General features: G+C 39.0%; 1 protein-coding gene across 3 annotated transcripts in view; it reads left to right on the plus strand.

Moving 5' to 3' along the window:
* The window catches only part of SLCO2B1 (solute carrier organic anion transporter family member 2B1), a 93,334-nt gene that overhangs the window by 19,962 nt on the left and 51,195 nt on the right, over positions 1-22,177 (plus strand). For 2 of the 3 annotated variants that reach the window (XM_074216880.1, XM_074216879.1), the window contains 6 exons: positions 8,615-8,672; positions 9,300-9,430; positions 10,980-11,117; positions 13,654-13,816; positions 18,093-18,344; positions 20,215-20,313. In XM_074216880.1, coding sequence (XP_074072981.1) covers positions 9,323-9,430; positions 10,980-11,117; positions 13,654-13,816; positions 18,093-18,344; positions 20,215-20,313 — 760 coding nt within the window. In that variant the 5' untranslated portion in view covers positions 8,615-8,672; positions 9,300-9,322. The remainder of the gene's footprint in view (positions 1-8,614; positions 8,673-9,299; positions 9,431-10,979; positions 11,118-13,653; positions 13,817-18,092; positions 18,345-20,214; positions 20,314-22,177) is intronic. The other variant, XM_074216877.1, reaches the window with a different exon arrangement.

Below are 22,177 nucleotides of genomic sequence, written 5' to 3' on the forward strand. Positions count from 1 at the left end.
TTTGACCTCATTGAACCTCCCCATCCAGCCCTGCGGTCCTGTGGTCATCTTATACAACCCCACCCCCCTCTATTCCAGATGGACTGCCCTTCGCCTGTCTCAGTACAGGCTGATTCTGGATTTAAGGGGTGGAATAAAGGAACTAAGGTTTGTTTCTTCAGTGACAGGAGTGCCTCAGTTTCCCCAAAACACTAGATTTGGATTCAGGACATTTACTACATCCTTCTGCTTATGTGACTTTAGAGTAGTCGTTTCTCCTACTTGAGCTAAGTCCAGTTTCCTTCCCTGAAAAGTTGGTGTTAAATTAAATAATCTTTTAAAGTTATTTCCAGTTTTAAAAATCTGAGTTCTTCCAGATATCTGCTCTGGGATTTTCCAATTCATTGCCTTTGCAAATTCTAGGCAGGCAGGAGGAAAGAAACCTCTAGTATGAGACAAGCAAAGTTCAAGTTTCAACAGATCCTCCCCAGCTAGCAAGGTTCTTGTAAAAGATAACAATTTAAGGAAGATGTTATTCATTCTTAGCATGAAGAGACTTGGGAAGAAATCTACAAGTTTAGAATCCAGAATTCTGGAGCTAGAAAAAAAAATTAGAGTTTGTGCAAAATACAAGCCAGCAAGTTTGGTGGAAGGAGAAAGCCCATAAAATTAGCTAGGAAAGCTCAGGAAAGACCTTGGGTGGAAGAAGTAGGCAGGGCATGCCAAGCATCCCACTGAGATGGGAGATGGGATTTCCAATATGGAGAAATAAAGGAAGGTTGACTTGGTTGAAATACAGCATGCAGTTGGGGTGGGAAATGATCTGAGGATGTGGGAGCTTCTGAGTTGATGTCTGGATGAGTTTCCAGAGATGCTGAAGTCTAAGAAAGTAACCAGATGCCATCATGAGAAGTGCCAGTCTTAAAAGAAGGAGATTCAGGGAGGGAAGAGTTCCCAGATGTTCACCCCCCCCCCAATTTTCTCCAACGTGAAGAAGGCAGAGGGGGATGCCCAGGGGCAAGGGGGTGCTGAGGAAGGTGAAAGTTTCCCAGTTGATTTCATCTTTCAGAAAGGTATGCTTTGAAGGAAAACTATAAAGTTTAAAATTCATAAATGCCAGAGCTGGAAAGAACTTTAAAATTTAACAAACCCAACCCCTTTAATTTACAAGGAAATATAAACTGAGACTCTTGGGACAGTTATGGGGATACAGTCAATAGAGTAACAGGCCCAGAGTGAGAAAGACTCATTTTACTGAATTCAAATCCAGCCTCAGACAGATTTTAGCTTGTGTGATCCTGGGCAAGTCACTTAGCCCTGTTCGCCTCATGTAAAATGAACTGGAGAAGGAAATGGCAAACCACTACAATATTTCTGCCAAGAAAACTCCAAACAGGGTTGTGAGGAATCAGACACAATAACAACAACAAAAAACTAAGACAAAGAGAAGTAAAACAGCTTTCCCAAAGTCACATGGTGAATTTTCCATAGAACAAAAAATCAAACCAAAGACTTCTGGCTTCAAGTTCTAGTACCTTCATTTTTGTACTCTTGGGAGTCAGATATTCAGTAAACAGTTTCTTGTTTTAGTCTTAAGAACTTAGAACTGACAAAGTATGAGACCAAAACAGATTTTTATTTTTTGGATCTAGTGAGAAGTTAGATGAGATGATTTGTGTGAAAGCAACTTGTAAACTCTCAACTCAGCCTTCTTCCTGCATATCGCATGCCTCTGTGTAAAATAAATTTTAAATATTTACTCTAATTGAGTAGTTGAAAGAGAAGAAAAAACAGAAAGTACTAAGAGTGTCTTTGTGGCCATCTGAGGATGGCCAGTTCTGAAGGAAGAGAGAAAGGATAAAACAGAGAAGATTGATCAGACCTTACCCATGTGCTAAATAACTGGGTAGGTTTCAGGAGCCTGACTTTCTGAAATCTCTATGACTTAATCTCTTTTTTAATATAAATATTTTTATTTGTTTTCCAATTATATATAATAGTAGTTTCTACCTGTCATTTTTGGTAAGGTTTTGAATTTTACAATTTTCCCCCATCCTCCCTTGCCTCCTCCCCTGCCCACCACAGAAGGCAATCTGATAATATTTACATTGTTTCCATGATATGCATTGATCAAAATTTAATGTATTGAGAGAAAAAAATGCATCCTTGAGGAAGAAATAAAATATTAGAGATAGAAAAATTATCTAGTACATAAGAAAATCTTTTTTAAAAATTGAAGGTAATTATCTTTGGTCTTTGTTTAAACTCCATAGTTTTCTTTTTTTCTTTTTTTTTTTGAATGATTTAATTTATTTTGAGTTTTAAAATTTTTCCCTAATCTTGCTTCCCTCCTCCCCCCCCACCCCCCCACAGAAGGCAGTCTGTTAGTCTTTACATTGTTTCCATGGTATACATTGATCTAAATTGAATGTGATGAGAGAGAAATCATATCCTTAAGGAAGAAAAAATAAAGTATAAGAGATAGGAAAATTAAAGAATAAGATAACTGGGTTTTTTTTTAAATTAAAGGTCTTTGGTCTTTGTTCAAACTCCACAGTTCTTTCTCTGGCTACAGATGGTATTCTCCATCGCAGATTGCCCAGAATTGTGCCTAATTGTTGCACTGATGGAATGAGCAAGTCCATTAAGGTTGATCATCACCCCAATGTTGCTGTTATGGTGTACAATGTTTTCCTGGTTCTGCTCATCTCGTTCAGCATCAGTTCATGCCAATCCTTCCAGGCTGCCCTGATTTCCCATCCTTCCTAGTTTCTAATAGGATAGTAGTGTTCCATGACAAACATATACCACAGTTTAAGCCATTCCCCAATTGAAGGACATTCACTTAATTTCCATTTCTTTGCCACTGCAAACAGAGCTGCTATAAATATTTTTGTACAAGTGACGTTTTTACCCTTTTTCATAATGTCTTCAGGGAACAGACCCAGTAGTGGTATGCTAGATCAAAGGGTAGGTAAAACTTTTTGTTGCCCTTTGGGCATAATTCCAAATTTCTCACCAGAAAGCTTGGATGAGTTCACAGCTCCACCAACAATGTATTAGTGTCCCAGATTTCCCACATTCCTTCCAATACTGATCATTGTCCTTTCTGAACATAATGGCCAGTCTGAGAAGTTCGAGGTGGTACCTCAGAGATGCTTTAATTTGAATTTCTCTAATAAGTAATGACTCAGAGCAATTTTTCATATGCCTATGTATCTCTTTGATTTCCTCATCTGTAAATTGCCACTGCATATCCTTGGACCATTTGCCAATTGGGGAATGGCTTGTTTTTTTGAAAATTTGACTCAGTTCTCTGTATATTTTAGAAATGAAGGGGTGGCTAGGTGGCGCAGTGGATGGAGTACTGGCCCTGGAGTCAGGAGTACCTGAATTCAAATCTGGCCTCAGAAACTTAATAATTACCTAGCTATGTGACCCTGGGCAAGCCACTTAACCCCATTTGCCTTGCAAAAAAACAAACTAAAAAAAAAAGAAATGAGTCCTTTGTCAGAAATAGTAGTTGTAAAAATTGTTTCCCAATTTACTACATTTCTTTTGATCTTGGTTACAGTGGTTTTGTCTGTGCAAAAGCTTTTTAATTAATGTAATCAAAATTATATATTTTGTTTTTAATCATGTTCTCCATTGCTTCCTTGGTCATAAACTGCTCTCCTTTCCATAGATCTGACAGGTAAACTACTCCTTGACCTTCTAGTTTGCTTATAATATTTTTTATGTCTAAATCCTGTATCCATTTTGATCTTATGTTGGTATAAGGTGTGAAGTGTTGGTCTAATCCAAGTTTCTTCCATACTAACTTCCAATTTTCCCAACAGTTTTTATCAAAGAGAGAGTTTTTATCCCAATAACTGGACTCTCTGGGTTTATCAAACAGCAGATTACTATATTTCCTGCTACTGCACCTAGTCTAGTCCACTGATCCACCACTCTATTTCTTAGCCAATACTAGACAGTTTTGATGACTGATGCTTTATAATATAATTTTAGATCTTGTAAAGCCAAGCCCCATTCTTTTGCACTTTTTTCATTGAATCCCTGGAAATTCTTGCTTTTTTATTTCTCCATATGAATTTACTTAAAATTTTTTCTAACTCATTAAAGTAATTTTTTGGAATTTTGATTGGTAGAATTGTCGTTTTTATTATGTTAAGCAGCTGGATGTTTGCCCAGTTATTTAAATCTGATTTTATTTGTGTGAGAAGTGTTTTGTAATTGTTTTCAAAAAGTTTCTGAGTCTGTCTTGACAGGTAGACTCCCAGGTATTTTATATTGTCTGAGGTTACTTTGGATGGGATTTCTCTTTCTAGTTCTTTCTGCTGCATCTTGCTAGTCATATATAGAAATGTTGAGCATTTATGAGTTTATTTTATATCCTGTGACTTTGCTAAAGTTGCTAATTTCTAGTAGTTTTTAGATGATTTTTTCAGATTCTCTAGCTATACCATCATGTCATCTGGAAAGAGTGAGAGTTTTGTCTCTTCCTTCCCAATTCTAATTCCTTTAATTTCTTTTTCTTCTCTTATTGCTGAAGCTAACATTTCTAATACAATATTGAATAGTAGTGATGATAATGGGCATCCTTGTTTCACCCCTGATTTTATTGGGAATGCCTTGAGCCAATCCCTGATGCATATAATGCTTGTTGATGGTTTCAGATAGTTACTGCTTATTATTCTAAGGAACAAACCATTTATTCCTACTCTCTAGTGTTTTTAGTAGGAATGGGTGCTGTATTTTGTCAAAAGCTTTTTCAGCATCTATTGATATAATAATATGATTTCTGATAGGTTTGTTATTGATAAAATTAATTATACTAGCAGTTTTCTTAATATTGAACCAACCCTGCATTCTTGGGATAAATCTTACTTGGTCATAATATATTATCCTACTGATAAATTGTTGAAATCATTTTGCTAAGATTTTTATTTAAGATTTTTGCATCCATATTCATCAGGGAAATAGGTCTATAATTTTCTTACTCTGTTTTAACTCTTTCTGGTTTAGGTATCAGCACCATATTGGTATCATAGAAAGAGTTAGGCAGAGTTCTGTCTTTACCTATTTTTCCAAAGAGTTTATATAGAATTGAAACCAATTGTTCCTTAAATGCTTGATGGAATTCACTTGTGAATCCATTTGGCCCTAGAGATTTTTTGCTTAGGGAGTTCAATAATGACTTGTTGAATTTCTTTTTCTGAGATAGGGTTTTTTAGGTATTTAATTTCCTCTTCATTTAACCTGGGCAACTTATATTTTTGTAAATACTCATTCATTTCACTTAGATTGCCAAATTTATTGACATAGAGTTGGGCAAAATAATTCTAAATTATTATTTCAATTTTTTCCTCATTGGTGGTGAGTTCACCTTTTTTCATTTATGATACTAGCAATTTGGCTTTCTTTTTTCCTTTTTTAATTAAATTGACCAGATGTTTATCAATTTTATTGGTTTTTTCATAAAACCAACTCTTGGTTTTATTTATTAGTTCAATAGTTTTCTTGCTTTTGATTCCATTAATTTCTCCTTTAATTTTTAGAATTTCTAATTTGGTATTTAATTGGGGGGTTTTAATTTGTTCTTTCTCTAATTTTTTTAGTTGCATATTTAGTTCATTAATTTCCTCTTTCTCTAATTTATTCTTGTAAGCATTTAAAGATGTAATATATCCCCTGACAACCTCCTTGAGTGAATCCCATAGGTTTTGGTATGTTGTTTCATTATTGTCATTATCTAGAATGAAATGATTCTTTCTATAATTTGTTGTTTGATCCACTCTTTCTTTAAAATGAGGTTATTTAGTTTCTAATTAGTTCTGGGTCTATATCTCCTTGTCCCAATATTGCATATGATTTTTATTGCATTATGATCTGAGAAAAATGTATTCACTATTTCTGCCTTTCTGCAATTGATTATTAGGTTTTTATGTCCTAGTACATGGTCAGTTTTGTGTAAGTGCTATGTACAGCAGGGAAAAAAAAGTATATTCCTTTCTATCCCCATTCAATTTCCTCCATAAGTCTATCATGTCTAGGTTTTCTAACAATCTATTTACCTCCTTAACTTCCTTCTTATTTATTTTATGATTCTATTTATCTAAATCTGAAAGCAGGAAGTTGAGGTCTCCCACCTGTAGAGTTTTACTGTCTATGTCTTCCTGTAGTTCTTTCAACTTCTCTAAGAATTTGGATGCTGTACCTTTGGGTGCATACATTTTTAGTATTTGAAATTACTTTATTGTCTATGGTACCTTTTAGGAGGATATAGTTTCCTTCCTTATCTCTTTTAACCCTATGCTTTGTCTGAGATAAGGATTGCTACCCCTGATTTTTTAACTTCAGCTGAAGCAAAATATATTTTGCTCCAAACCATATGTATCTCTCTGCTTTAAACTGTTTTCTTGTAAGCAGCATATTGTAGGATTCTGGTTTTTTAATCCACTCTTGCTATTTGCTTATGTTTTAAGGGAGAGTTCATTCCATTCACATTCAAAGTTATAACTACTGAATCTTTATTGCCTTCCATTCTATCTTCCCACTGTTTGTATTTTTCCCCTTTTTTCACTTTATTCATATTTCTGAATACTGCCAACATCAGTGTGTTTGCCCTCCTAAATCTACCCCCTTTCTTTCCCCCTTCCCTTTTCCCCTTCTTCCTTACCTTCCTTCTGTTTGTTCCCCTTATTCTCCCCCTCCTCGTCCCCCTTCCCCTTTTCCTCTTTTAATACTTGAAAGGTAAGATAAATTTCTTAGCTTAACTGAGTGTGTGTAAGTTGACTTTGAACCAAGTCTGATGAGAGGAAAATTCAGGTGGTTCTCACCTCCTCCCTTCTTCCCCTCTATTGCAATAGGTCTTTTGTGCCTCTTAATATAATGAGATTTACCCCATTCAATCTCCTCCATCCTCCCATCTCCTTACTTCCCCCCCCCCCTTTTTAAGGAGGTATTGTTTTTAAATTATTCTGAGTCACAGAAAAATCATGAGTGTCCATCACTTCTGGCTAAGTATATTCTCTCTAATAGAGTTACAATTCTCAAGAGTTATGAGAATCTTTCTCCCAGGTGGGGATATAACCACTTTTATCTTATTGGATAGCAATTTTTTTCTTTACCTTTTTTTTACCTTTTCATGTGTCTCTTGAGCCTCCTGTTTGGTATCCAAATTTTCTATTTAGCTCTGGTCTTTTCATCAGGAAATGTTGGAAAGTCTCCCTTTTCATTAAATGTCCATCTTTTCTCCTGGAAGAGAAAACTCAGCTTTACTGGATAGTGGATTCTTGGCTACATTCCAAGCTCCCTTGCTCTTTAGAATATCTCATTCCAGATCCTTCAATCCCTTAATGTTGAGGCAGCCAGGTCCTACGTAATCCTTACTGTGGCTCCTTGGTACTTAAATTGTTTCTTTCTGGCTGCTTGCAGGATTTTCTCTTTTATCTGATAGTTCTGGAATTTGGCCAGAACATTCCTTTGTGTTTTCATTTTAGGATCTCTTTCCAGAGTTGAGCAATGTATTCTTTCAATAACTACTTTGCCCTATGGGTTCCATGATATCATGACAGTTTTCCAGAACTAAATCCTGTAATATTAAGTCCAGGCTTTTTTTCTTCAGTGTTTTCAGGAAAACTTGTAATTCTCAGGTTGTCCTTTCTTGATCTATTCTCAAGGTCAGTGGTTTTGCTGATGAGGTACTTTACATTTTCTTCTGTTTTTTTTCAATCTTTTGGTTTTGTTTAAATGAATCTTGTTGTCTCATGAAGTCATTATTTTCCACAGATCCTATTCTTTTTTTAGAGAATTTTCTTCATTTATCTTTTGCAACTCCTTTTCCAATTGGTCAATTCTATTTTTGAAGGAGTTTTCCATTTGTCCAAGTGTAGTTTTGAGAGAATTATTTTCTTTTTGTATTTGTCCAATTGTATTTTCCAAGGATTTGGTTTTTTTGTTGCAAAATGTTAATTTTCTCTTGAGTTTCTTTTTCCAATTTTTCCAATTGATTTTTAAACTTCTTCCTGATTTCTTCCAGGGAGTCTTTCTGGGCTAGAGACCAAGTCATATTATCCTCAGAAGTACTAGATCTCTCTGGGTTAGAATCTGTTCCTTCTAAGAATTTCTCCATGAGTCCCCCTTTTTTGTTGGTCTTCCTTCATTTTCCTAGGATCTTGTGTTGGGGGAAGGGCTGGCTCTCGGGGGTTTGCTTTTGAAAACCCTAGAGGCTTTGTTCACTTGATTTAGTAATTCCAAGGGCCAGCCAGTAGTAGGTACTGGTTGCTTTCTCTGGAGTGTTTGAAGCCCTCTCCCTAATCCTGAAGAGAGTAAATTAGGGAGGGAGGAAAGGCAGCAGGGTCTGAATTATCCTTGAACAATGAGCTGGGTCCTGTGAGGAAGTTAATCTCCCTTTCAGCTGAGTGACCTCTGTTACCCACACCTGAGCCTGAAGGGGGTGGGGGGGGTGGGGCAGTTACCTTTAGTTTTGGGAAGAGAGCTCCACAAAAAGTATGGAGCTCAAGTCCTGCACCCAGCTGGTCATTTTCCAGGGATACTCAGCAACTCTCTGTACTGGAACTCACCCTCCTGGTGACTGGGGCTCACTAGAGTTCCTCTCCCTCCACCAAAGGTTCTGCAGCTAAAGTTGGCCCTTGGACCTGCCACTCACCAAAGTTTCTGCAGCTAAGGCGGGTCCTCTGGTTTCACCCTGCTACTATCCCTCTGCTTTCCATTCCTGGTCTAACCATGGTCCCCTGAGATAGACCTTGTTGGTCATCTCCTAGCTTCTTTTTCTGGGTTTTGTATATTGAATTTCTGTTAAGAGGTATCTTTCATGTTATTTTTGAGGGGAATTAGGAGCACTTAACACAGTGCCTATCTTCTCTCCACCATCTTGGCCAGAAGTCCCTCCAAAGTTCTTTCTCTGGATACAGATACCCTAAAATTGTCCCTGATTATTGCACTGATGGAGTGAGCATGTCCATCAAGGTTGATCACCCCCATATTGCTGTTAGGGTGTACAATGTTCTAGTTTTGCTCATCTCTCTCAGCCTCAGTTCATGCAAATCCTTCCAGGCTTCTCTGAATTCCCATCCCTCCTGGTTTCTAATAGAACAATAGTGTTCCATAATCTACAAACACCACAATTTGTTCAACCATTCCACAATTGATGGACATCCCCTCTATTTCCAAATCGTTGCCACCACAAAAAGAGCTGCTATGAATATTTTTGTGCAAGTGATGTTTTTACCCTTTTCCATGATCTCTTCATAGTATAGACTCTTTCTACCCTGTGGGGATACATCTCTTTACAGAACCAACTCAGCAGAGGATTGAAATGTCAGATTCGAGAACTGAAATCAAGATGAGCAGTAAACCTGCATCTAAAAATCAAACTGAGCCAATCCAGAAGAGACCCTGTTGTAATCTGTTTCTCAGCATTAAGGTACCAAATCTGCCACCATGGGACCTTGGGAGAAGAAGAGTTGATGGAGTGGGGCAGTGGCTGCTGCTGGAGAAGGAGGGTTCAGGAAAATCTTCATCCTCAAATTTGATTTAATTCAACAAATACTAACAAGGAGAAATGAGAACTAGGGGCATGGTCTTGGGGATAGGAAAAAGGAGCGTCTGACTTTAGTTACCAGGACCCTCAAAGATAGATGCCCTGAGGAGCCCCCAATCACAGAAGGGAAGACAGATCATATACAAATTGAAATTAATAAAAATCTTTAAATAAAAAAATTAACTGTTGATTACCCTTAAAGAAGAAGCTTGGGTCATATGACTGCTATCCCAAAAAATATTTTTATTTGACCATGAATCAAGTGACATCTAATTTTCTTCCTTAGTTCTCTATGTCTCTGTGTTACTGTCTGTCTCTGTCTCTGTCTCTGTCTAAGTCTGTATCTTTCTCTGTCTTTGTGTTTCTGATTCTATCTTTGTCTTTGTCTCTGACTTTCTGTCTCTGTCTCTGTCTCTCTCTGTCTCTCTGTGTGTATGTGTGTGTGTGTGTCTGTCTGTCTGTCTGTCTGTCTGTCTTCCCCATAATCCCAGAGCTCTGGTTGATAAAGGGCAGAGGAGGGAGAATGAGGAGGAAGTGAGGGATAGGGACAAGATGATGATAAAATCACCCAGGACTTTTCCTAAACTATGAATAAGTAAATTGGAATTGACCTCAACCCTAAAAGGCAATTGGAGGAGTCCTTGGTAATAGGAGGAGGGAGGAGAAGGTGGATAGTGAGACTGTTGAGTCAATCCTTGAAGATCCCCTAGTGGAAGGGTCCTATCACTGAGACATAAGGGAAAGAACTGGGAGAGTGTGATGAGGTGAGAGTTTCACAATCCAACTCCAGGGTAGAGATTTAAAGGCGAGAAAGGACTCCTACAGCCCCACCTACCCACCCCCACTCCCTGCTCTTCCAATCACAGCAATCCATTGATTTAGCTCATCTCTGACAGTAAGTTATCAGAGCCTGGCAAGGTGTGTGTGTGGAGTGGGGGGGGGGGGGTGAGAGTGTAGGTTGGGATCTAGGAAGGAGAGGAGAATTTACAGGTCACCTTGTACCTCTGGTTCCCTTGCTCCCCACCAGCTAACCAAGAGACTCCCCCGGTCCGTGTCTTTGTTTCTCTCCCTATCACTCTCCACCCCATGAGGATCCTGCTGGAGAAGCTTAAGAGGAATTCACAAGTATTTCCTCTCTTTCCTCACACCTTCTTTGACACATAAATTATGTCTCTCTCTCCTCCCTCTCTTTTGACTCTCTCTTCCTTTTTTTCTCTCCCCCTTCTCCCTCCCTTTACTCTTTCTCTCTCTCTCTCCTTTTCTTGTTTCCCTCCTTCTGTCTCTCCCTGTCTTTCTCCCTCTCCTCTGTCTCTCCCTCCCTCTCTTTTTGCCTCTCCCTTCCTCTGTCCCTCTCTTCTGTCTCTCCCACTCCCTGCTCTGTCTCTCTCCATTCCATCATCACTCTCCTCCCTTCCCCTCTGTGTCTCTGCAGTTCTTTGTACTCTGCCACAGCCTGCTGCAGCTGGCCCAACTCATGATCTCAGGTTACCTGAAGAGCTCCATCTCCACCATAGAGAAACGCTTTGGCCTCTCCAGTCAGACTTCAGGGCTCCTGGCTGCCTTTAATGAGGTAAGTCCACTCCCCCAAGCCCTGCTATGCTCCTGGATAGTCTGGCACCCTGATGAAATAATGTTCTTCCTCTCTCCCATTACCTGTCTTATCCCAGTTCTCTCCTGCTGATTGTGCCCAGGATCCCTCGTCTTTAGCTTTGCTTGGTAATACTCCACTCAGGGACTCATTCAATGTCTTCAAAAGTATCTGTTGACTTCTCCAAGAGGAAACCCCAGCTAGTGAGAAGACTGCTGAACTTTAACTTCCACTAATACGCTATGACTCTCAACAAGTCACATCCCTTCTCTGGGATTATATACCTCTATAGAAATAAAGGATTAGATTAAATGATCTCTCCAGTTCCTCCCAGTTCTAACACTCTATGTTCTTTTTTTTTAGGTTTTTTTCCAAGGCAAATGGAGTTAAGTGGCTTGCCAAGGCCACACAGCTAGGTAATTATTAAGTGTCTGAGGTCAGATTTGAACTCAGGTACTCCTTACTCCAGGGCCAGTGCTCTATCCATTGCTCCACCTAGCCACCCAACACTCTATGTTCTAAAAGTTCCTTTCAGTTCTAATTTCTACGTTCTAAGGTCTCTCCCAGTTCAAACATTCTCTGTTATAAGATCTATTCAGGTCTAATACCCTATGTTCTAAAAGCTTTTTTTTAGAGGTCCAGTTCTATGTAATAGGATACTCTTCCAATATTCTATGATCTAGCTATCCACATTCTATATTCTGTGTTCAGGTCCTTTCCAGCTCTGATATTCTGTTAATGTAGGAACAATTAATAAACTCCTACCCTGGATTTGTTTTGTGAAGGTTGGAACTGGCCAGACAGACTCCTTTTAGGAACTTTTCATCTCCACTATATAGTACAATGTGCTTACTACCACCATCCTTACTATGCTTATCACATCCCATCTTGGATCTGGAAATTGCTGAGCAACTTTAGGCAAATGACCCCCTTTCTGAGTCCTGTTTCCTTCTCTATAAAATGAGAGTACTAGAATAGAGTAGCTGAAAGGACTAATTGTGAAATCATTTCCCTGGGGAACACTTGGTCATCTCAACATAGGAGAAATTGAGGCTCAGAAAGGAAATGTCAATCACTCCAAGTCAGAGGGCAAGTCAAATAGCCCTTGACTCATGAACTCATAGATGTTAGGGTCAAAAAGGACTTCAAAGATCATATAGCTCAACTTTTTTATCCCACAGAAGAGGGAAATGAAGCCATAGAAGTTAAAAAAATTTGCTCAGGATCACATAGCAAGTAATCAAAATGAAGAAGTTATATCTAAGGTCTCATGACTCCTAGACCAGAGATCTTAGGTCCTTTCCAACTTTTGAATTCTGTGATTCTGCCCAGAATCCCCCATATCTATGACAGTGGGTAGCTACTCTTCTATTCCCTGGCTTATTGAGAGTCTAGAATTGAGAACCTCTCCTGTGTGCTTATCCTCTTTTTGAAGACTGCTAGATAGGTATGAGAACATCTATATAATCAGTGTATAGAGTTCTGAGCTTAGAATCAGGAAGATTCATCATCCTGAGTTCAAATCTTGCCTCAGACACTTACTGTGTGACCCTGGGAAAGTCAATAACTCTATTTGCCTCAGTTTCCTTATCTGCAAAAAATAAACTGGAAAAGGAAATGGTAAACCACTCCAGTAACTTTGCAAAAAATGAAACCAAAACCAAATGGAATCACAAAGAGTCAGACAAAACTGAATAACAAGAAGGTGATCATGATTATGAAAATATGAGTTTGGGATGGGACTAAAATATAGCAGAAGGCTCTTGGAACAGGTTACTTGGAGACAGGGGTTGAATGAGTTGACCCCAACCTGTAGGGATAATCTAATGGATGATATTTATTCTTGTTATTGTTAGCTTGGAGTCTAGAAGGAAAGGTATGCAGAGGCTTTGGGGCTAGAGTGGGAAAGAATTTTAGAGCTCATCAAGTCTAACCTCAATATTTTACAGGGAATCAAAAAACAGCCCAGAAAGCTTTGGTCACTTTCCTGAAGTCACACTTAGAGTAAGTGGCAGAGCCACGAATCAGAGCAAAGCCTTCTGACTCCATGTCCAATGCACTTTTCTTTACTCTTAGGTTCTTAGGAGATGGGTAATAAGCAAATGGTATCTTGTATTATTCTTAAGTATTATATATTTCTGCATTATCGGACCTTCACCCCATATTGTGAGGTAGGGAGCAAAGGTAAGAAAGATTTGGTTTTAAAACAACCTACAGGGATATTAGGGTTTCTCTCTTTGATAGTACAGAAGATAGTACATTCCTACATCAATTCCTGTTCTTTATCCAATATGTCAACTATTTCATGCCATTTCCTAAGTTAGATAGTACAAGGATTTTTATCCCCATTTTACAGAGGAGTAAACAGACTCAGGCATGGCCACACATGGTTGGTAGCAGTTGGGATTCAATCTTAGGTTTTCAGAAACATCTCCACATCTAGGGCTCTTCCCATTCCACCATGGAGAGGAAATCAGCTTGTCATCCTTCAGCTCCGTCCTGACTCTTTCCCTTGCAGGTGGGGAACACTGCCCTCATCGTCTTTGTGAGCTACTTTGGGAGCAGAGTCCACCGACCCCGTCTGATTGGCTTTGGAGCTGTTCTAGTTTCAGTGGCCGGGCTCCTCATGAGCCTTCCCCACTTCATCGCTGAGCCATATCGTTATGACCACATTGACTTTGGTGAGGGAGCCCAAACCAAACCATTGGGAGCCTGTGGGGAGATCTTATCAGCTGGTGGAACACAAAGTTCTTATGAAAAGTAATGAGAGAGAGAATCATGAGAAAATGGAGAAATATTAAATTCTTGTCAGACATAAATGCCAGGCTAATGAATTCTCCAGGCAATAGGTGGGAGGGGAGAAGGGCAGCACTAAATATTTCCTTAGCCTGCTAGTAGTAGGGGCAGATTTGTCCTTTTGGAAGATGATTTTGGCAAGTGTTTGAAGGATGAATTAGAGAAGGAAGAGATAAGTTAGAAGGCCAGGCAAGAGGTTATGATATCCTAAAGAAGGTTAAGTGGAGTGGAAGGGTCCAACATGAGAGATGTTTTGGAGGTAGAATCGGCAGGATTTGGGAAATAACTGGGTGAGGAAGAGGAGGGGAGGGAAATGAAAGAGTCAAAGAAATTCTAAGAGTTTGAGTCTGAAGGCTAGGAGGATGGTGGTGCCATTGACAAACATAAGGAAGTTTGAAGGAGAAAGTTTAGAAGGAAAGATGAGTAAATTCCAGGGATCTGTTAAGAGTGAAGAACCATCGGAGCACCTGAGTGAAAGGGAACAACAGGCAACTGGCATGTGGAACTGGAGCTATAAAATTAGTGATCATTGCCAAACTGAGGATGTACTATTTGATCCTAACAGTGACAAGATGCCACTGGAGTTTATAGAGGAGAAGATATGGTGTGGTCAGAGTTGGGCTTTAGGAGGATCAGTTTGATACCTGAGTGGTGGCTCAAGGCCCAGAGACAACTTGGAACAATATTAGTGACATAACTACCAATTTTATCCCTCCTTCTTCTTTAGGAAGAGGATAGATCTGAGTGAAAAGGAAAATGCTTCAGGGAATTCACATGAAGAGAACTGCCCCAAGGCTGCTGATAATTAGGAGCTCATTGATGACCTATGATCAGGTTTTTTTCTATAGAGTGGTACAATCCCACCCCAGAGTACAGAGGACTGAGGGGTGAGGAGGGCAGGAGTAAATGGAGTCAAGTATAGATAATTCTTTTTGTAACTTTGATGGGGAAAGGAAGGAGAAGGAGGTATTGGTAGCTTGGTGATAGTAGCATTAAGGGTATTTGAAATAAAATATTTTAATGCAGTGAAAAAAGGTGCTTGTAGACAAAGGAAAAGGAGCCAGTAAAAAAGAGAGGAATGATTTATGAGAAAGAGGGGGAATAATCCCTGAAACATGATCCAGAAGGAGATGAGATCAAAAATTTAAATAATTTTTAAAAATTTAAAACTTAGAAGGGACATCTAGTCCAATCTCTTCTGTTATTTTTTTTCACATGAAAAAACTGAGCTTCAAGGACAAATGCCTTATCCAAAGTCACACAAGTCTTCAGATCTAATGGAACCAGAGTGGAGGAATGACATTTCATCCTTTGGGACTGGAGCTCAGATAAAAGAATGAGTTTTGAGATTTAGGAAAGGAAAACTGAGAAAGTTTGGATGGTTTGGATATTCTCAATAAAAGGCCATTGTGCCAATTCTTAGACTTTAGCTCCAAATAAATTGTAAAGAAAGTCAAAGTCAACAAGTCAGATTTCGTGCTAAGTGCTGAGGATACAAAAAACATCAAAGATAGGCAGAAAGATAGATTGATAGATATAGATAGCTAGGTAGATAGATGAAGGATGGTAGATGGGTGGATACAGACAGAAAAATAATGATTAGATAGATGGATAGATAGAGGGATAGATGCAAGAATAAGTGGGTGAATAAGTAAATAAATAATTGGATAAATAAATAAATGATCATTCTTAAGGAGGGATCAGAAATGGCAGAAATAAAATGCAACAGTTATGTATATGCCAGATGTGTATAGGTAAAAATGGGAAGCAAAATCAGAGGGAAGGTGCTAATATTAAAAAAGACTAAGAAAAAATTTTTTGCAGAAGATGAGACTTTGGCTGAAACTTGAAGAAAGTTAGTGAAGCTGAGGAGGGAGAGTATTCTGGGAATGAAAAATAGTCAATGAAAATGCCCAGAGTTGGGAGGTATTGTTCAAGGAAAAACAAAGAGATTGTCACTGTACTAAAAATGTGGGAGAAAGGGGCCAGGTTATGAAGGGTCTGGAGATATTTTTATTTTAACCTGGAGGTAATAAAGAACCACTGGAGTCTATTGAATAGGGCATGTGATATGGTCAGCCTTGAGCTTAAGGAAGATCAATCTGAGAGCTGATTCTAGAGTTGATTCAGGAAGTCCAACTAGAAGGCTTACTGTAATAGTCCAGGTGTGAAGTGATGAGGACCTGCCTCAGATGACAGTGTCAGAGGAGAAAAGGAAGTGTTTACAAAAGATGTTTCCCAGGTAGAATGGATAGAGTTTTGACACCTGATTGGATATAGAGGGATGAGAGAGTGAAAAATTAAAAATGATGCTTAGGTTGTGAAGCTGCGTGTCTGTGAAAATGGTTGGACCCTCAAGGCTAATAATGAAGTTAGGAACAAGGGCAGTTTGGGGGGAAGAGATATTAAGTTCAGTTTTGTACATAGAGAGTATAAGAAGTTTGCCTGATAGCCATTTTGAGCTATCCAAATAGACCCTGGAGATGAAGCCTGGGAGTCAGGATAGAGGTTAGGGCTAGACATGTGGAACTGAGAATAATCTGCAGAGAGATATAATTGATTCCATGGGAACTGATAAGAGAATTAAATGAAACAATATAGAAAGAGATGAGAAGAGGGCAGAGTCTTGGAAAGGTGATGATTCTTCAAGGTGAAGAGAAATATAACTATGATTGTAGAACCAGAAAGACCCTAGAACATAGAAGGTCAGTGCTGGGAAGGACCAGAATTGTCTAATACTTTCCCAGCCCAAAGAAATTTGAACCCACATAAGGGATCATCTAAAGTCACAGGGAAGTGAGTAGCAAAGTCAGAATTGGGATAATAGTCCTTTTCACTATTCCACAGGCATCCTGGCAAGGGCATAGAACATAGAATATTATAGCTGGAATATCACATAGTATATCAGAACTGGGAGATATCTTAAAACAGAGGCTATAGAATTTCAGAGCTGGAAGCAGCCTTAGAGATCATTTAATCCAAATCCACAATTTTTAGAGGAGAAAACTAAATCCTCAGGAGATAAAGCAAGGTCATACACAAATAATAACAGGGCTAGGATTGGAATCCAAGTTCAATAATTGAAATTTAATACATATATTACAAACACAGTCTCCATGAAATGAAAGACCTAATTTTAGATAGAAAGATGGAGCATCCATATAAATATTCAAATATACACAATATGTGTGTTTGTGTGTGTGTTAACAAGAGTCTTACAAAATTAGTTTGCCAAATATTTGCAGCTTACATGAGGTGAACAAATATTATTGACTGTCTTCATTGAAGGTGTATTTTTATTACACAAAGAGGATGTGTCCTGAAATAAACTATAAATAAAGCCCAAAATGAAGGTAAAGGGTATAAATTTGAACTCAAGAAGGGAAAGGCAATTTCATTCAATAGTTTAGAAATTATTAAAGTCTAGAATGGACCTCAGACACTGTCTAGGGTCAAGTTCCATCTCTTGATAGAGGAAAAATTTGAAACACAGGGATATGTAGAAAGTTGGTGATTGACTTGATCAGATTTGGAGGGACCTTAGGGACCATCTAGTTTAGAAGTTCTTAACCTTTTTTTTTCCAATCTGGGGAAGCTTCAATTATTCTCCATAATGGAGAATGCTTTTAAATGTATAAAATAAAAATCATGGGATTTACAAAGATGATCAATTATATTAAGGTAGTTGTTAAAATATTTTTAAAAGCAAGTTCATGTCAAATCCGGTCTCAGACACTTAATAATTACCTAGCTGTGTGGCGCCTTGGGCAAGCCACTTAACCCCGTTGCCTTGCAAAAAGAAAAAAAAAAAAGCAAGTTCATGGCCCCTAGGTAAAGAAATCCTGATCTGATTCCAGTTCCCTCATTTTAAGACTCAGAGAGGGGAGCTAATTTGCCCAAGATCTCAAAAGCAGTAATAGTAAAAGTGAGATACGACCCCAGATTCAATGCTCCTTCCATTTAGGTCAGTTTTCTGTCCTCTCTGTATGAGAAAGGTGGGAATGAAGTGGGGCAGAGCCCAGAATACAGATAATCTTAAATAGAAAAGAGGGACTGACCTAGAGTAAGTGAAGAAGATGGGTATTGAATGAGTTGAATATGATTGATTCTGATGCTTATTTTCCCTACATGCCCATTTACCTGTTGCACCTGTTTCCACAGACCTACCTCAGGACTCTGCTTCTTCCTTATGCTTGCAGTCCTCACCCCCAACACTGGCCCTGACCTCTGCCTCGGGTGCAACAACTGGTAATAGTAGCTGTGCCCTTCACTCAGAGGCCCCGCAGATTGTGGTGGTAGGGCTCATGTTTCTGGCACAGACCCTGCTTGGTGTGGGTGCTGTGCCCATCCAACCCTTTGGTATCTCCTACATCGATGACTTTGCTCACCCTAGCAACTCTCCACTCTACTTAGGTAAGAGTCAAACATGGTACCCTTAATATGGACCCCAAGAAGCTGAGAGAAAAAATTAACTAATGAGAGCTAGTGGGAGATTTGCAAATAAGATTGTGTTTGAGATTTGTGTTAGAATAAGCATTGGAGGGGCAGCTAGGTGGCACAGTGGATAGAGGCTCTGGAGTCAGGAGGACCAGAGTTCAAATCCCGCCTCAGATAATAGTTACCTAGCTGTGTAACCTTGGCCAAGTCACTTAGCTCCATTACCTTGGAAAGAAAGAAAGAAAAAAAAAAACAGAATAAGCATTGGGATTAATGGTAAGGGTGAGGGTGAGTTTTAAATTATATTTGTTAGGGGCAGCTAAGTGGCATAGTGAAAAGAGCATTGGCCCTGGAGTCAGGAGTACTTGAGTTCAAATCCGACCTCAGACAATAATTACCTAGCTGTGTGGCCTTGGGCAAGTCACTTAACCCAATTGCCTTGCAAAAAAAACTTAAAAAATTATACTTGTTAAAACTGGATTATGATTATGATACAATATTCAGATAGGGTGTAGATTTGGAGGTAGAATCAGAGGTGCATTTAGGATTGTGGCTGGCTTAAGGGATTTAGACTGAAGCTAGGGTTTCAGTTCAATTTTCACTTGGTTGGTTTAGAGTGGAGATTAGGGTTAACAGAGACAATTGGAATTAAGGGTTAAATTTAGGGTTAAAGGGGGATATTAATGTTAGAATTGGGTTCATGGTGGTTCTTAGGAATGACTGAAGTGGTATTTGGATTAAAGTTAGGTGTTAAAATTGGGTTTTCATTTGGAGAGGCAGCTAGGTTGTACAGTGTGTAGGTGACTAGACATGGAGTAGCAAAGGAACTGAGTAAAAATTCTGAGACAAAAATTCTATGTGGCCCTGGGCAAGTCACTTAACTTCTGCCTGCCTCAATTTCATCCTAAAATTTAGATAATATTCCCAGAGTTGTTGAGGATGAAATAAATTAATAATTGCAAAGTGCATTGCAAACCTTAAAGTATAAGATAAATGCCAGTTTGTTGATATTTATATACAACATTGAGGTTGAGTAGGAATTGGGACTAAGGTTGGAGGTAAATTTTAGGATTTGGCTTTAGGTTGAGATTAGGGTTAGAGTGAAGATTGGAACAAGGATAGGGTTTGTGATTGTGTTTGGATTGAGATTAGGACTAGGTTCAAAATTAGGGTTTTAATTTGCTTTACCACTGGTTAAAGGATAATCTTTGATCATAGAGCAAAGAGAGCATTTAAGAGCTTTTTTTTCTTGTCTAGACAATGAATATGGAGGAAAGCCTTTTTGTAGGTGGTAGGAGCATGTTCTGATACTGAATCATTGGAAAGAAGTGACTTGATCCTACCTCCTGACATTAAGGTGATGGACTCAAGGTTCAGAGTAAGAAATTTGGCTAATGTAAGAATTTCTTTTGCCTAACTGAATATATTTGTTATAAGAATTTTATTTTTCCTGTTTTATTATTTTCCAGTGAGGAAAGTGGGAGGGGGGATTTCTTCATTGGAAATAATAAAAAAAAATTGTTACAAAAGAAAGGACTTAGTAGAAAATTTGGAAGAGTATTTGGGGCTGCTTGACTTGGATTTAAGAATTGGACTATCTTAAGATAGAATAGATTGTCTCAGGAAATTGTGAATTCCTCATTATTAGAAGTCTTCTAACAGAGAATGAATGGTTCCTCATTAAGGACATTTATAGAAGGAATTTCTGTTTGGGTACAAGCTAGAACAAGGATTAGCTGAGATTTCTTCCAATTCAGAGATTCCTTGAAGCTTTGGGAGAATGAGAAGTAGTGTGAGAGCTTTGTCCTGGGCTACACTCTGACCAAAGATTCTATATCATGAACAGGGATCCTGTTTGCTGCTACTCTTATTGGACCAGGGATGGCCTATGGGCTTGGAGGCCTCATGCTGAGGTTTTATGTGGATATTGATCGGATGCCTGAAGGTGAGTTCCCTTTCCCTAATTCTCCCCTTCCTCAACCTCCTTCTACCCACTAGAAATGAAGGACAGGGGAAAATAAAGGAGAAAGTGAGAATCCCAGAGATCCCGAGACAACGTGAAAGAAGATTGATGTGGTATTGTAGCTGACTTGATTGAAGCATCCAGTTGATTTTGTCTATTCTGAAGGAAGGCTCAGCCTTCTCCTAGGGTACCATGAGGGAAAACAAAAGGAAATATAATCCTTGTCACCCTTGTCCTGAAGTTTCATTTTTTGTACTTGTATCTCCAATACCTAGTTCTCTGCCTTACATATAGTAGGTGCATAATAAATGCTTGTTGATGGATTTAAGAAAATTTGAGGGACAGACTGCTTTCAGTTGGGGAAGGGGAAGGAAGGAAGGACTGACCCTCTGGCAATGGCAAGGCTTGCAGAAATAGTGGTTTGTACATCTTAAAACAATGCAGGAAAAAAAGGTCCTGCTGATATTATTCATTAAGTTCAAAGAAGGAGCTAAAGCCTCAGGAAGATGACTCTGGATCTTTCAAAAAGGGAAAGGGATGTCAAAAGGCATCAGGCCTGGTCTCCTGGAGTCAGGAAAGGGACTGGGGAGGAGCAGTGAGGAGAGAACAGAGCTGTAACAAGGAAGCCTCACTCAGTTTTTGAGCCACGCAGACCAGTCTCTGGCCTGTGGTGATAGCCTCCTAAAACCAGAAGTTTAGCACTTTAGGGAATCTTTGCTTCTGGGAAATCACCCTAGGACCCCACCTTCCCAAGGATTTATGAGGAATCTAAGAGAAAAGAAGGTGCAATGGAAGATGCAGCCTTCCCTTCTGGCTTAATTTTTTACAAAACTTTCTTTTTTCAATGACCAAGTATTTATTTTCTTTTTCTCCTACCTATCCCTTTCATTTTGAGAGGAAAAAAAGAAAAAGAAATCCTTATAACAAATATACATAATCAAGCCAAACAAATTCCCCCATTGTCTAGCTCTAAAAATGTATGTCCTATTCTGTGCCCTGAGACCATCCCCTATCTCTCTGTCCGGAGGTGGGAAACTTGCTTCATCATCAGTCCTCTCCGGCCTTGGACTGATTTCACATTATTCTCCTTCTTGTATTCTGTTTCTGGAAAATCACTCTACTCTACATTCCCTAATCAAGCCTTGCCCCTTCCTCACTCCCATTTATGCAAATGGTCCCCTAGGCTTGGAATGTAGCCTCTCCTCAATTCTTCCTGCCAGAAGTGCTGGCTCACATCAAGGCCCCACTCAGATGTCCTCATTTCTAAGAAGTCTTCCCTGAGTTTCCATCTTTCTCTTTCTTCACATTACCTTTGGGATCCCTTCCTGGATCTCTCCTTTTTTCCTTTTTCACATTGTACCTAGTTTCCTAGTTACTGGTGTAATTCTTTTATTGTTCTCAAAACCCTCACTTCCATCCGACCCCAATACAAGCCCCAGTACATGTCATCTTCACCTTGGTATTGTCCTTTCCTCAACACCTTTAAGGCCAAATCACTCAACCTTGCTTAATCTCTTTCTAAACTTTAATTTTAAATTTCTATGTATGACTATCCTAGCCCTATTAATTGCTATACTCTCTGGATTTAGACCTACTACCCCCATCCCTAATCACCTTCCTTCCTTCCTTCCTGCTTCTGCTGCAGCTGCCACAATAGGACCTGGATTGTATCTGCTCACTTCAGAAAATGCCCACTATGTCAAAGGCACAATGTTAGCTTCTGGCTGAAAATTGCAAAGGTATATTATTGAAGCAATGTCTTCCCTCAAGTACACTTTACTCTGACTCCACTATCCACCCCCACTCTGGACCACAACTCATATTTTCTTTTCTTTCTTTTAATTTT

This window comes from Macrotis lagotis, chromosome 1, assembly GCF_037893015.1.
Source record: "Macrotis lagotis isolate mMagLag1 chromosome 1, bilby.v1.9.chrom.fasta, whole genome shotgun sequence".
In the NCBI taxonomy this organism is placed as follows: domain Eukaryota; kingdom Metazoa; phylum Chordata; class Mammalia; order Peramelemorphia; family Peramelidae; genus Macrotis; species Macrotis lagotis.